This window comes from Moschus berezovskii, chromosome 27, assembly GCF_049115385.1.
Source record: "Moschus berezovskii isolate FMDL1 chromosome 27, NW_MosBer_1.0, whole genome shotgun sequence".
Classification (NCBI taxonomy): domain Eukaryota; kingdom Metazoa; phylum Chordata; class Mammalia; order Artiodactyla; family Moschidae; genus Moschus; species Moschus berezovskii.
In genome coordinates, this window is record NC_142486.1 from 24,605,155 (window position 1) to 24,620,078 (window position 14,924).

General features: G+C 43.8%; 1 protein-coding gene across 1 annotated transcript in view; it reads left to right on the forward strand.

Moving 5' to 3' along the window:
- The window catches only part of GPR139 (G protein-coupled receptor 139), a 42,159-nt gene extending 27,539 nt beyond the window's left edge, over positions 1 to 14,620 (forward strand). The window contains exon 2 of the mRNA XM_055408897.2: positions 13,686 to 14,620. Coding sequence (XP_055264872.1) covers positions 13,686 to 14,620 — 935 coding nt within the window. The remainder of the gene's footprint in view (positions 1 to 13,685) is intronic.
- The last annotated feature ends 304 nt before the right edge of the window (positions 14,621 to 14,924 follow it).

The window sequence follows — 14,924 nt, forward strand, 5'->3', positions numbered from 1 at the left end:
TTAATTCATTTAAGGCTCACAAAAGCCTGTACTGTATCATTATCTTTTACATAGATGTGCCAGCTGAAGCACAGACAGGTTAAGTAAATTGTCCAAGTTCACACAGCTAGTAAGTGGCAGAAGCAGGTTTGCACCCTAGCAGCAAGTCTCCAGAATCTTTACTCTTTGCCTCTTTTCATTCTGGGATGACACTGGGAATCCCTGAAGTGCCTCCCAAATCGTCAAAGAAGTGGTCGTGAGAGTTGTGTTCAGTGTTGATGGTGCCTATAGCAATGGAACCCTGGGTAAGTAGATTAATCTTTACAACAAGTCCTGGGACTTTTGATAGCCTAGTGAGTGGGATTTGTTTCTTGGCATCACATGGTATTGTTTTTCCTTCTTTTAACTTGGAGACATTTGATGCAGACCTTATACTAGAAAGCAGTTGGAGGGGTGAAGTCGACAGCTGATTGCTGAAGGTTATTTTCCTTCTTTTAACTTGGAGACATTTGATGCAGACCTTATACTAGAAAGCAGTTGGAGGTGTGAAGTCGACAGCTGATTGCTGCAGGTTATACCTGGCTTTAGCTGCAGGGCAATCAGCTGTCCCTAGGAAATGGCTCCTGGGAAGAGAGCCTTCAGGCTAGACAGACAGCTTGGGTTATTAGCTGAAGAATTATTTGTTTAATTTATCTATTATGTTCCTCGTTCTTGACTGTGTCACCTGTGGCCCCATTTCCTTTGCTCATGCAGGTCCTGGATCCCAGCTCCTCTTCACATTTTCATGCAGCTTTCCCAGGCCCCAAAGTCAGAATTCATTCCCACTTTCTCCCTGTGGGCCCACGAAAACGCCTGGACCCCCCGGGTCACACTCGCTTCTCAGTCATGCACCCTCTTTCCCCTTCTGCCTCCCTTGCCAGTGGAGAGAGATGCCTCCTCGCTCCAGCAGTCTCAGTGCTGTGAATGCCACATAGCACCCGCCCAGCACATGCTTTTTGACTGAGAAAAGGTCCAGGGAAACGTGTGATTCACCCAAGGCCTCAGAGCTAGTAGGTAGCAGAACAGACCTCTACTTCGTTAAAATAGATCGTAAGCCCCTTGTGGACTTGTTCCACATATGTTTTTGCACAGCACTGCATCTGCAGTGCGTGGCCCAGTGCCTGGTGCAGGGTGAGTTGCTCAGTAAATGTTTGTGAAATGTGTAAATGAGTGCCAGCCTCCTTTAATTGTCCCATTGTCCTTGACTGCGTGGAAGAAGACAGGCAACAGGAATGAAGCTTTCATACTAGCTGTGTTTTATATGCATGATTGATAAGAAATTTGCCCATAGCTGCAAATACCTACCCCCAGCAGCCACTGGGAGACAGATGGTGCTTAACGCAAGTTGTTTAATCAAACAGTGACAACCTGAGCAGAGCCACAATTAGCCTCTGACACCCAAGTGAACTCCAGATGAAGAGCCCAGAAGCCTCTGATTTCCTGTTGGTCCCCTGACACCCTGTGACCATCACTCTGGGTCCACAAAACTGTCAAGCAAATGAGCATCCTGTGCACACGGCAGCCACCAGTGGCAAGCACCTAGGGTGAATCCCAGGGAGGATGAGCCGGTGCGAGCACCATTCCATATCCGGAGGAGCCATGGAGGGGACCCCAGTCATAAGCCTTGTACTTGAAGGAAGAAAGTAGACCCTCAGAGGCAGAGATGGACTCCCTGTCTCTTTATCCTTGCTTATTCCCAGGGGCTGGGAGTGGCAGGTGTTCTTTTCTAAAAAATCTTCTTACTTTGTACTGGGGTATAGCCAGTTAACAATGTTGTGATGGTTTCAGTGAACAGTGAAAGGGTTCAGCCATACGTATACCTGTTTCCGTTCTCCCCCAAACTCCCTTCCCGTCCAGGCTGCTACGTATCACTGAGCAGAACTCCATGTGCTATGTAGTAGGTCCTTGTTGGTTATCCATTTTAAATACAGCAGTGTGTACATGGCCATCCCAAACTCCCTACTCCCTATCCCTCCCTCCCCATCTTTCCCCTGGCAACCATGTTTGATCCCTACGTCTATGAGTCCTTTTCTATTTTATAAGTTCATTTGTATCATTTATTTTTAGATTCCACATATAAGAGATGTCATAGGATATTTTGCCTTCTCTGTCTGATTTACTTCACTCAGTATGACAATCTCAGGGCTTCCCAGGTTGCACTAGAGGTAAAGAACCCATCTGCCAATGCAGGAGATATGAGACCCAGGTTTGATCTCTGGGTTGGGAAGATCCTCTGGAGGAGGAAATGGCAACTCACTCCAGTACTGTTGCCTGAAAAATCCCATGGGCAGAGGAGCCTCGTGGGCTACAGTCCATGGGGTCACAAAGAGTCAGACATGACTGAAGCGACTTAGAACTTAGTATGACAGTCTCTAATCACTAGGTCCATCCACGTTGGCTCTGTTTCATTCCTTTTAATGGCAGAGTAATAGTTCATTGTATATATGTACTGCATCTTCTTTATCCATCCCTCTGTCGATGGACATTTAGGTTGCTTCCATGTCTTGGCTACTGTAAACAGTGCTGCAATGAACATTGGGGTGCATGCACCCTTTTGGATCATGTTTTTTTCTGGATATATGCCCAGAAGTGGCACTGCTCTACTTTTAGTTTTTTAAGGAACCTCCATACCATTCTCCATAGTGGCTATACCAATTGGTGAGTATTCTTGAAGGACTTACAAATCCTCTGTAGGGAATTTTTCCCTCATCTACCTCATGCCATATACATGCCAGCTGATACCCACTGTTAAAAAAAAAAAAAGAAACGGAGAAAGAATTGACCCATTTCTACTTAATGGTCAGTTCCCTCGAGCTAATGATGGAAGAAACTGGATGAGCAGGTCCATCAAATGGACTCTAAATAGTCTAATAAATTGTTTTTGAATCCTAGGTCCAGCATACATTTGATATCTAGTAGGCCAAGCAATGGCACCCCACTCCAGTACTCTTGCCTGGAAAACCCCATGGACGGAGGAGCCTGGTGGGCTGCAGTCCATGGGGTCGCTAAGGGTCGGACATGACTGAGCAACTTCACTTTCACTTTCACACATTGGAGAAGGAAATGGCAACCCACTCCAGTGTTCTTGCCTGGAGAATCCCAGGGACGGGGGAGCCTGGTGGGCTGCCGTCTGTGGGGTCGCACAGAGTCGGACACGACTGAAGTGACTTAGCAGCAGCAGCAGGCCAGTCTCTTAACCCACTGAGCCTCAGTGTTCTCAACTCTATAATGGGCCTATTAATAAATAGTATCTATCTCCTAATGTTGTGTGAGGATTAAATTTGATTCCAGTAAAACCTCTAACAAGTGAGCCACAATAGCAAGTGCCTAGTAAAGGGAATCATTATTAATCAATGTCCCAATTATTACTGCATATGCTCAGCTCTTGTATTGTAGATCTGTGTGAGTGGAAGAACTAGAAGAGGCATTCGACACTTTTGCCTCCAACTTCAGTCAACTCCTTCACCTTCTGCGCCTCAGTCTCTCTCATCTATAATAAAGGGATGAAAATAGTACCTACTTTATTACCAAATATTGTATATTGGATATTTGAAAGTGAAATTGTTAGGCACTCAGTCATGTCTGACTCTTTGCAATCCCACGGACTGTAGCCTGCCAGGATCCTCTGTCCATAAAATTTTCCAGGCAAGAATACTGGAGTGGGTTGCCATTCTGTTCTCCTGGGGATCTTCCCGACCCAGGAATTGAACCCAGGTTTCCTACACTGTGGGCAGATTCTTTAATATCTGAGCCACTAGGGAAACCCTGTTGGATATTTAATATTAGATAATGTTTGATATTATAGACATGAAGTATTCTTCATAGATGAAGAACTGAGTAAACACTCAATAACTATTAGCTGCCCTGAGAGGATGGTGAGGGATCTTCCTTTTTCCTTCTCTTTGCCTTGGCACATATGGGTCACACTCTCTGGGAGCCCTTCCTTTTCCTGTGTACCTGTTAAACCTCTGCCTACCTTTACCAAATGGGAGCTATGATACTATTTTTTTAAATTATTGCTTTATTAAGTGGCTAAATTTGCAGATCCGAAAATTGAGGCTCTGAGAAGGGAAGCAACGTGTCCAGGAGCACACAAGTGTCTATGTGAGAACTCAGCCTAATCCCAAGGGGTCTCCTAACAAAATTGGAAAGGCTAAGGATGCTTTCTTTTTTCAGTTTTATCAAGATACCATTGGCATACATCACTGCATAAGTGTAAGGTGTACAGTATGATGACTGACTTACGTATTTTATGAAATGATTACTCCAATAAGTTTAGTTGACATCCGTCATCTCATACAGATGCAATACAAGAAAAAGAGAAAGTAGAAAAGGAAACAAAAATAGTTTTCCTTGTGATGAGAACTCTTAGGATTTACTCTCTTAACTTTCATATGTAACACACAGCAGCCTGAAGGACACTTTCAGTGACCGAGTATGAAAAATAAGTCAGAGGTCTCTTCTAGAGCCAGTTCTCCAAACCTCAAGAACTACACCGGGAAAAGCCCCCACCTAGATTTGTGCTATTGCCTCTGCATCAGGCTTTTGCCTGGTTCAGTTTGTCGCCTTCACAGGACTGGTCATCACATTCAAAGACACTAACTGAGACCACTTAGCACACACTCTCCCTGTACCAGGCACCATGCCAAGAGCTTTATCTGTGTGTGATTCCCTCCAATCCTCAAAATAGCCCTCTGAACCAGACACCACTGTTACCCTCATTTATCAATTTCCCCCTGCATTTACTTGCTCAAGAGTGCCAGTGAGAAATGTGAGGATCTGGAGCGCTAACCCAGCTCCTCCAGACTCCAAAATTCATGCCTCTAACTTTAACCCAAGCTCATCCTTCTGAGAACTCTTCTGCTCTGTTTTCTGGCCTCAAGCCCTGCCCACATCTGTCTCTGTGACAAAAGCCCCAGAGCTGAGAAAACACAGCTGCATCCCTCACTTGGTACAAAACTTGACCCAGAATGGCACCATCAAGTGCTCGCAAAATGCTTCTTAGACTTCCCAGCTGTGCCATCTTGGGCAGGTAGCTCACCCTTTCTTTATATTAGTTTCTTCTCATTTGTAAAATGGAGATCAGAGAATGCTTGCACTGCCATTTTATATACTTCTTTAAATCAACTCACTTTTTAAATAAAGTTATTTTATACAAAGGCTTTTATCACTGCCCTAAATGGAAAAATAACATTCCTCTAATGCCATTTAAATTAAATGCATAACTTTGAAAGTAAAAATATTCATCAGCAAGTCTCATAAAATCATCTCATCTATATAAAGCCACCCAGCACACAGTTGATGCTCAATATATGGCAGTCATAAGAAAATGAAGCTTGGCACTGAGAATTGTGGTTTGAAAACATCTGAGTCCTTGGCCAATTTGAATGTGGTTTCCCAGTTGAGAATCTAATAGTTGTCGTGGTTACCTAAAGAAGCTGCCCCTGGCCAAAAAGCCAGAATCAATTCTACTGTCAAGAGAAGGCCAACTGATTGGCCCTTGGCCTAGATGCTGACTCCCTTCTCCCCATTGCCCTGAGTCAGACTGGCCTGGGGTGGCAGCCATCTTAGCTCTTGCTGACTAGCCAACTGCAGAGGCAGGCTTGGTTGGTGGTGGTTTAATCGCTAAGTCCTGTCCGACTCTTGTGACCCCATGGACTGTAGCCCGCCAGGCTCCTCTGTCCATGAGATTCTCCAGGCAAGAATATTGGCGTGGGTTGTCTTGCTAAATCTCAACTAGTCCTGGTCAACACCGGAAACGACTTCTTCCTTAAGTTCTGAGGGAAAGGAAAGCTGCACCATGGATCCAGGTCCTAAGACTTCCTCACGGCAAATCCCCACAGCGTTTTTGTCCCCCGCACCCCTCCATGATGGTAGACATCACCAATCCATCACAGCACTACCAAACACAGGTGTAGTTTTGGGGAAAGTTTCAATATGGTGCCCATCAGCCCCTACCAATCAATCGACGATTTAATATTTTTGTTTTCCCTGCCTCAAGCTGTGCTCTCACTCTAGGCATGAGATCCTAGAGCGATTCAAAGAAAGCGGGAAACACTGATCCTACTTTGAAAAGAATACATTCAAATGATAATGTGGCGACAAGTAGTATAACAGTGAAGGGCAGGAGAGTAAAGCTACAAAGAAAATTAAAGGGCTATCAAAATAAGAACTAGAATTTAAAAAGAAAAAGGCTGTTTCAGAGAATGCAAGAGACAACTGAATCATCAAGTAGTAAAGCACAATGTTTTTTCTCCACCAAACAGAAAAACAAAGAGGAGGCTGGAGGTGAAATACAGACACAGCTAGAAGGATGGGGAATGAAGAATTTCCAGATAAGGTGACAGGATTGTAATGCCTGGAATGATCCATTGAGGTAGATGGGACTCTTCTATGGATTTGTTGAGAGCTCAGACTCTCTCCTATTCAGCTCTACTTCCAGCACGGGTTTGGCCTCTAACTCAATATTGTCTGCTGAACTGAACTGTGTATTCAGGCCAGGTGTGAAAAGTAACAATTAACATTTACAGAGTGCTCACCATGTTCTGGGAGCATTTTACACACTTTATTTCCTCTATCTTTCTATCAGTCTATGATGGTACCATTTATATTGACGCCAAATTCACAGATGTAGGGAATGGGGCTCAGGGAGATTAGTCACACTACTTCATAACTTCCTCAACTATGATTTGCAACTTTTAGCCTGCCAAGAGCAAAAGGAACAAAAGTCCCTTCCTTGAAGGGCCTTGAAGGAAACTTGTAGGAACCTTGAAAGCATCTCTCAGGGATTACCTTCCTATGAGGTGGGGCCCCACCGCCTGATCTCCACTCCACCAGCCACAGTCAGTTTCATGCCTCTAACAACCAACTTCAGGAAGGACATTCCACATTCCCTGGCTTTTGCCCTGAAGCAAGTGAAACAACAGGAAACAAGGATGGCCACTGGCCAGCAGGCAGTGCCTGGGGTTGGAAACCCTTCCCTGCTCCTCTCCTAGGAGCCCTCAGGAGGGCACAACCTCCTGAAGACCTCCTGACACCATCCACAGAGGTCAAAAAAACTGAATACCAAGTGTTGTCAGCATCATCTTCCCCACCATCCCACCCCCACTGGAGACCAGAGATTTTCTTGATGCTGATGGGGTGGGAAAGGTCCAGAGGGGGTGGGGGCGGAGTCAGCAGATGCAGAAGCAGCCTGGGCACGCAGGGGTAGGTTAGGGTGCATTTGTTTTCCTTGGGTTTTGTGGCTCCTTCTTTGGGGAAAGGAGAGAGCATCTTGAGCAGGAACAGTATGAAGAGCAGTGAGAGAGCAGTTAAGGACAGGACAGCTAAGAGCTCTTAACCTGAGAGGACACAGCATCTAGGCAGCAATGTCTGTGTGGGAAAACAGGGAGGGGCACTGGGCTGCTTCTTGGGGAGGGGTACAACCTTGAACTCTCAAGAATACCTGGTGTTCCCAAGCAGAGAGGAGCAGAGCCCAAAGCCCCTTTCCTGTGGGCCTCTTTTAAAGGCATTCAGGAAAACCCCCAGGGGTTTCAGAATTGTCCTTTAGGTCAGCTGGAGCACTCTAGGCACAACTAGTCAGAGGCAGGGGGTGTCCCAAGCTGAGTGCTGTCCTGTCACCAAGTTGAGCCCTCCTCATAGCTCACAGCATGGGTCTGCTCTGCTCCTTGAGGAGCCACAGGTATCAGGCTGGGTTCTCGGGTCTTCCCTGATGTCCACCAGGAGGCTGGGCACCTCCGGGTAGTGGTAACACACTTCTGGATGCCACTGATGCCACACATTCTCTGCAATGGAGGCACAGATGACAAAGACATTGGCCTAGGGGTGGGAGAGTGTGCAAGAGGGTCGTACTCCTCCCGGCCCTGCATCCCACAGGTTTGGGCCCATCATGCACTCAGGGCACTATAATCATCAAACACTGCAGAGCTGTACTCCTTGGGGAAGCCATCAGCTATGTAGCTCTGGGCCCCATCACCCACCACCACACGCCTGGTGCTCTGCATCATGGGTGTGGCAGCTGCGATGGAAACAATGCCTCCTACTTCTGGCCCCTCTAGGTGCAGCAAGCTGGTGCCCTCCCCACCACAGGGAACCAGGGCAGTAGCAGCAGCCTGGTTCAGGATTCCAGAGCTAGCATCATTTTGTTTCCCCTTTCTCCACTCCAAGATCTGCAAGTGAAAAGGTAGCAGTAAGGAAAGTGACAGCCCAAAAGAGGCAATGTCCCATCACACAATTCAGCCCCCACAGCTGATCTAAACAAGGACACTGCTGATTTCTAGCTTGCGGGACTTGGAAATTGCTTTTCCTAAAAATCTGTCCTTGAGGTACCTTCCAGCAGCCACATAAATAACACCACCAGAATTGCTCACAATGTCAGGGGTCCTGCTGTATCTGTAGGACATGAGGAATGCCTCTTCTAGTGCAAAACATGGGCATCTGAAGGAGCGGGGGATTCATTTAAGTCACAGGGAATGGTGGCTGAAAGGGTTGAATGGTTCTCTTTTTGGAAATTCACAAGAACATGATTTAGGATGCAGAGAGAGAGGATTTGTAGATGGTAATCCCAGGAATTTAATCAGCCCAAATCCACAACTCTCTATTCTTTTTGGAAGACCTGCCTGGACCAAACGGCTGTGGTATCAGTGGCCTGCTCCAGTTCACATAACTGCCACTGCAGTCAGAAAGTGCTCTTTGATGTCTAACCTAAATCTTTTTGTAGCTTCAACTTGAGCTCCTTTCCTTCTTACAAATTCTATTAGCTGTCTTTAGGAAGAGAGGAGGCAAACAGGGAGGTAAGGAGGGAGAAAGAAAGGGAAAAGAGAGAAAGGGAGGGAAGGAGAGAGAGGGGAAAAGAAAAAGTGTGTTATCCTTTAAGCCAGCATTTCTGCTTTGGAGAACTTATTCTACAGAAATATGCAAAGATGTTTAATGAAGCTCTGTAGTGGCCAAAATAATAAAGTAAGTAATGTCCAGCCATAGCTGAATATTTCATGAATACTGTTGACATAGGAAAATTCTAATTTCTAATTTAAGAAAGAAAACCAGCTTGCACAACAGTGTTAGTGTATGATCTCATTTTGTGGTGATGATCATATTACTAATTATATTTATAATTATAGGCATATAAATATCCTGCAGAAACAAACACCAAATGGTTAACCTCTGTTCTGGTTGCAGCATCGTAAACTATCGTAAACCAGTACTTAGAACCTTAACACAACAGTTTAGGATTATTTGTCCTAGTTCTTAGGCTAACTGGGCTCAGCTGGATGGCTCTCGCTCGGGGTCCCTAGCAGTTGCAGCAGAGGGGCAGCTGGGACTGCAGTTATCGGGGCTTCCACTGAGCTGGACATCCAAGAGTGCTCACTCACGTGACATCTGATGTTGGATGTCAGCTATGAACTCACCTGGGGCTTTCAATCAGAGTCCCTACACACAGCCTCTGCAAGTGACATGGACTTCTCACAGCTGGACTCCAAGATGGAGCTTCCCAAAGCAAGTTTCCTTTTGAAAAACTTAGTCTGGTTGTGCAATGTCACTCCCACAATAGTCTACCGGTTAAAAGTGAGTCACAGGACCAACTCCGGCTCAAAAGGAAGAGACTACACAAAGGCATGAACACCAGGAAGTGGTTCACTGAGGCCCTCTAAGCAATTAGATATTGTAATATTTCTAGAAAATGGGATTTGGACAGACTTTCACTTTCCAGTGTCTGATGTAATAGTTAAATGTACAAATGCAGGAGACAAAAGGCCTGGCTGTCCTGGCTCACCACTCACTTTCTGTGTGACCTCAAACAAGTTACTTATAACCTCTCTGAACCTCAAAACTTTCAGATAACTGTTATGACCTCATACAGTGGTTGTAAAGATTAAATTGAAGTATTGTGTGTAAGATGCTTAAAATAAATGCTCAATAAAAGTGAGCTAATAATATTATTATACACTGATAGGTTTAATTTTTACAAGTATATTTTACTTTTATAATTGAAAAAAATAATTTTCAAAGACCAAAAAAAAAAGAGACATGTCACAGAATTAAGAGATGTAAACTCAGAACTCACAGTCAGGGCTCTCCTGAGGAATCTGAAGGGACTCATAGTCCTCATAGACATAGAAAATACCTCGGGAAGACCTTGACCCTTCCCCTCTGCTCCAGTCAACTGTCCAGTGGTGGGGTCTGACAGCCAGACCTGTGTTGTTCTTTAAGCTGTTCCCCAAATCCTCTCAAATTTCAGTACGGTAAGCTGCAAAGTATAGGAAATGAATTCCCCCGATAATATAACCGAGAAGCTTTACAATCACAAAACATGGGCTTTATATTACCCAGGAGCTTAAACCTGTCCAAAAACAACATTGACAGAAAGGATTTGTTTTTTAGAAGCATTGACATTTTGATCATGAAGTTCATGGGGACTTGCTTGGATGGGATTTGGTTGGGTTTCCGCACAACAGATTCTTGGGCCAGTTAGTTTGAGAAAAAAACTAAGAAATGGAATTTCAGGCGGTGATGACTCGGGTTCCTTCGCTTATTCAACCTTTGTAAATACACACAGGCCCTGTCAACACCACTCCTTTTCTTTGGGGAAAAAACTGTCACAGTGGAAATGAAAGGATTTTTCAATGTGAGGAATTATAGCAAATGTCAAACCTTAAGAGTTGAAAATTCTACCTTCTCATTTCTTTTTCAGAAAATCAATACACAGGCACTGTTCCATTCCCCCCTGGGTCTCTGTGGCTCACACATCTCTCTCATCCCAAGGATGTCTTAAGTGTTCTTGATGTTGCCTTGGGGGCAAATCTACCTGCATGAAAGAAATGGGAAACTCAATGGCTGATGGTTAGTTTCTCGAGAGACGCAATTACTAGGAACTTAAGGAAATGTCAAATATGAATAGCTGGCAGTTTCATCTGGAGTTGATGACTTGCCTGGCTTAAAGCACTAATTAGATGGACCTTGAATATTTTTAAAGAGTTTGGTTATGGAGGATTTTTAGCACCACACTGCAAATAGGTTTCGATGAAGAAGTAAGAGATGGTGGTGAAGAGTCACTCTGTGCAGAGTATAGACAGTCAGCCCTCTGTATTTGTGAATGGGAACCCAGAGAGTCGGAGAGCCATCTGTACTCCACAATTTTATACACAGGACTTGAGCACTGGCAGATTTTGGTATCACAGGAGGGTCCTGGAACCAGTACCCTGTGGATACTAAAGGATGACTGTATGACATTTTTTTCTGGGGAGACCTCAGCATTTATTCATTCTGTCCCCCAAGTCGGGAGCAGAGCAGGGACATGAGAGTATAGGCATTATTTAATGAATGGAAAAACGAGGTTCTGAGAAATCATGGCACTTTTCTAAGTCAGAGGCAACCTAGAGAACAGGAATCACTTTTCTCTGGCTGGAAACAAAGTGGAACTTGATATGCCATAAAGTCAGACAAAGCTGAATAAGTAAATTTTTGAAATTTCAGGATTAATAATACAAAGAATTTTGCCTTAATGGACCTCTTTTCTTAGGTGTTGACTTAAAGTTTACTTATAATTTTTCTTTATTATACAGGGTGTAACATACCTGCATGGTACTCCCACCCCTATTTAGAAGTATTGATATTATCAAGTGGTTTTGAGCTTGGGTATTCATCCTGGGTTTGAATACTGGATAATTAATATAATTGGTACCGTAACTCTCCACCACTTCAAAATGTTATTTCAAAGTGCTTTGAACAAGAGCAAGGACAGCACAGACTTAAACAAACAAATCAAAAACCTTACAGTGCCAAGTACAGAGAGGTTATGGAGCAACTGGAATTCTCATACTCTACTGCTGAGAGTACAGATTAGTAAAATCACTTTACAGAGCAGTTCAGCAAAATCTGTAAAGGCGAAGGTGCATATACTCTGAACATAGGAAACACACTTCTAATAGGTATATACTACCTGAGAGAAACCCTCACAGGTAGCCACTTCTCATGGAGAGTCATATCAAGGTATTAACTATAGCAGATTGTAAGAGCAAAATCCTGAAACCAATTTAAATGTGTGTATGTGTATATATATACACACATAGGTGTCTACATAATATGTCAGTATGTATATACACTATAGACAGCTAGATGTATATGTCTGTGTAATATGTGTATATATACATAGAGACATATATAGACATAAGTTTGTACATGCATAAATATGTCTATGTCTAAGTGAATAAATAAATTCTGGCAAATTTATTAATGGAATTGCTCTATAGTCATTAAGATGAGTGAAACAGATCTACAGGTTATCAGTCAAAATAGATCTCAAACGCATCTTGTTGAGTGAAAAACAGCAGCATGTAGAGTGGCAGGTTCTGCATGAAAGAAAGTTAAGATTATGCAAATGTGGCCCTAGAGACAACAGTACTGTGGCTGCCTCTAGGGAGGGAATGGGAGAAGGAAAGGATGAGCTGGAACAATTTCAAAGAAGACTTCAACTGCGAATATAGCACCATTTCTTCTTTAAAAAATATTAAAGCATATGTGGCAAGATGTTAACATTTGTTTAATCTGAGTAATAAATACGCCAGGGTGTGTATACTACATTTTCATTTGTGAACTATTGTGAAATAATTTTAAAGAGGCATGCAAGAAAGACAGCCCTGGATACCAGCCCTGCCACTGCACTTCAAACAAGGGACATAAATTCTCTGAGACCCTTGTTTGGAAAACTATGATTAACAATTTTCAAATTTCAGAGTTGGTTGTGAGTCAATAAGAGTAAAGTGTAGAATGACTTTCAGATGTTATCCATTGGGATATCCTTTTAGAATGAGTCCTTAATGACTTTCCAGATATATCTTATTCAGAGAGACATTTGCTTCTTAAAACTGATCAGAAATTATGTGGATGCATTTCAAAACAATTCTGATCCCCAGAAAAATCATGTATTGCTATTCTTTTTGCAAAACTGTATACACACGTATTACACAGACATGTAAAGTGCAAATTATTTAACAATGATTGTCCTGAGGGAGGGGTAATTGGGTGGCTGGAGAATAAGAGTGGAAGGGAATTTTACTTTTCTCTGCTATTAACTTTAATTATGTACCATGTGTGTAGACTACTTATTCTAAAAATAAATATAATTTATTTAAAAAAGTAATCTAAAGGTCATCATCTTCTCCATTCTAAACCCATTTACAAAGGAAAGGTCTTAAAATCTAAGTTCTAAAGATTCTTAAGAGGTCATATAGTCCAATCGCCTACCTAAGCACAGGAAACACCATTCCAGCCCCATATTCTCCTTGCAGTCGACAAGAGAAAGATCACAGGATTAAGGATTAGGAGATCTGAGTTTGGTTCCTGTCACCATGAATTACTAACTCTAGTCTCTAAGCAAGTTCCTTAAGTTCTCTGAGCCTCAGTTTCATTTCTGAAGTGAGGACAGCAGCAGCACCACTGTGGTGACTGTGTGAGGACAGATAAAGTACAATGTGAACATGAAGTTTTGTCAAAATAGTATCAAGATGTTTGTATGAGGTGCAACTGCAGCGCAGAAGTTTCCCTCAAGAACATGGGTTCAGTCCCTTTGATTTCCATGGGTGTGCCCAATACACTATTCCTAAGGGGCCCCTAGTAACCAATAAAGTCATGTTGCTTCAGATGTAAACCAGATTCTCTTCTCTCCACAGCAAATATCCTAACTGTGATCATCCTCTCTCAGCTGGTGGCTAGGAGACAGAAGTCTTCGTACAACTATCTCTTGGCACTTGCCGCTGCTGACATCTTGGTCCTCTTTTTCATTGTGTTCGTGGACTTCCTATTGGAAGATTTCATCTTGAACATGCAGATGCCTCAGGTACCCGACAAGATCATAGAAGTGCTGGAATTCTCATCCATCCACACTTCCATTTGGATTACTGTTCCATTAACTATTGACCGGTATATCGCAGTATGCCACCCGCTCAAGTACCACACGGTCTCCTACCCAGCCCGCACCCGGAAAGTCATCGTAAGTGTTTACGTCACCTGCTTCCTGACCAGTATCCCCTACTACTGGTGGCCCAACCTCTGGACTGAAGACTACATCAGCACCTCCATGCATCATGTCCTTATCTGGATTCACTGCTTCACTGTGTACTTGGTACCCTGTTCCATCTTCTTCATCTTGAACTCAATCATTGTGTACAAGCTCAGGAGGAAGAGCAATTTTCGCCTCCGTGGCTACTCCACGGGGAAAACCACTGCCATCTTGTTTACCATCACCTCCATCTTTGCCACCCTCTGGGCCCCACGCATCATCATGATCCTCTACCACCTTTACGGGGCGCCCATCCAGAACCGCTGGCTGGTGCACATCATGTCCGATGTTGCCAACATGCTGGCCCTTCTGAACACGGCCATCAACTTCTTCCTCTATTGCTTCATCAGCAAGCGGTTCCGCACCATGGCAGCCGCTACTCTCAAGGCCTTCTTTAAGTGCCAGAAGCAACCTGTCCAGTTCTACACCAACCATAACTTTTCCATAACAAGTAGCCCCTGGATCTCACCGGCCAACTCACACTGTATCAAGATGCTGGTGTACCAGTATGACAAAAATGGAAAACCTATAAAAGTATCCCCATGACCCCATAGGTTTGGCACCTAGTGCCTCTGCATAATCCATTTCCAGATGGGAATGTGGCCCATCCTGTGGCTGAAGAGCTCTCCTCAAGAGTGCTAACCTGATTTCCTGTCTCCACAGACTGAGCAACTTTCAGACTGGTAGATGAGAAAAGATGGAGGAGAAAAACAACAGAAGCTTGAATCTTGTTTTCATTTATACATTTGTTTCCACCAAGCCATGTAGACAGCAAAAGTCTCTACCAGTTTGAAGATGTCATTGGAGGTTGTGTCATTCTCCTGTGGCCTGTAAGGACACACCAGAGAGA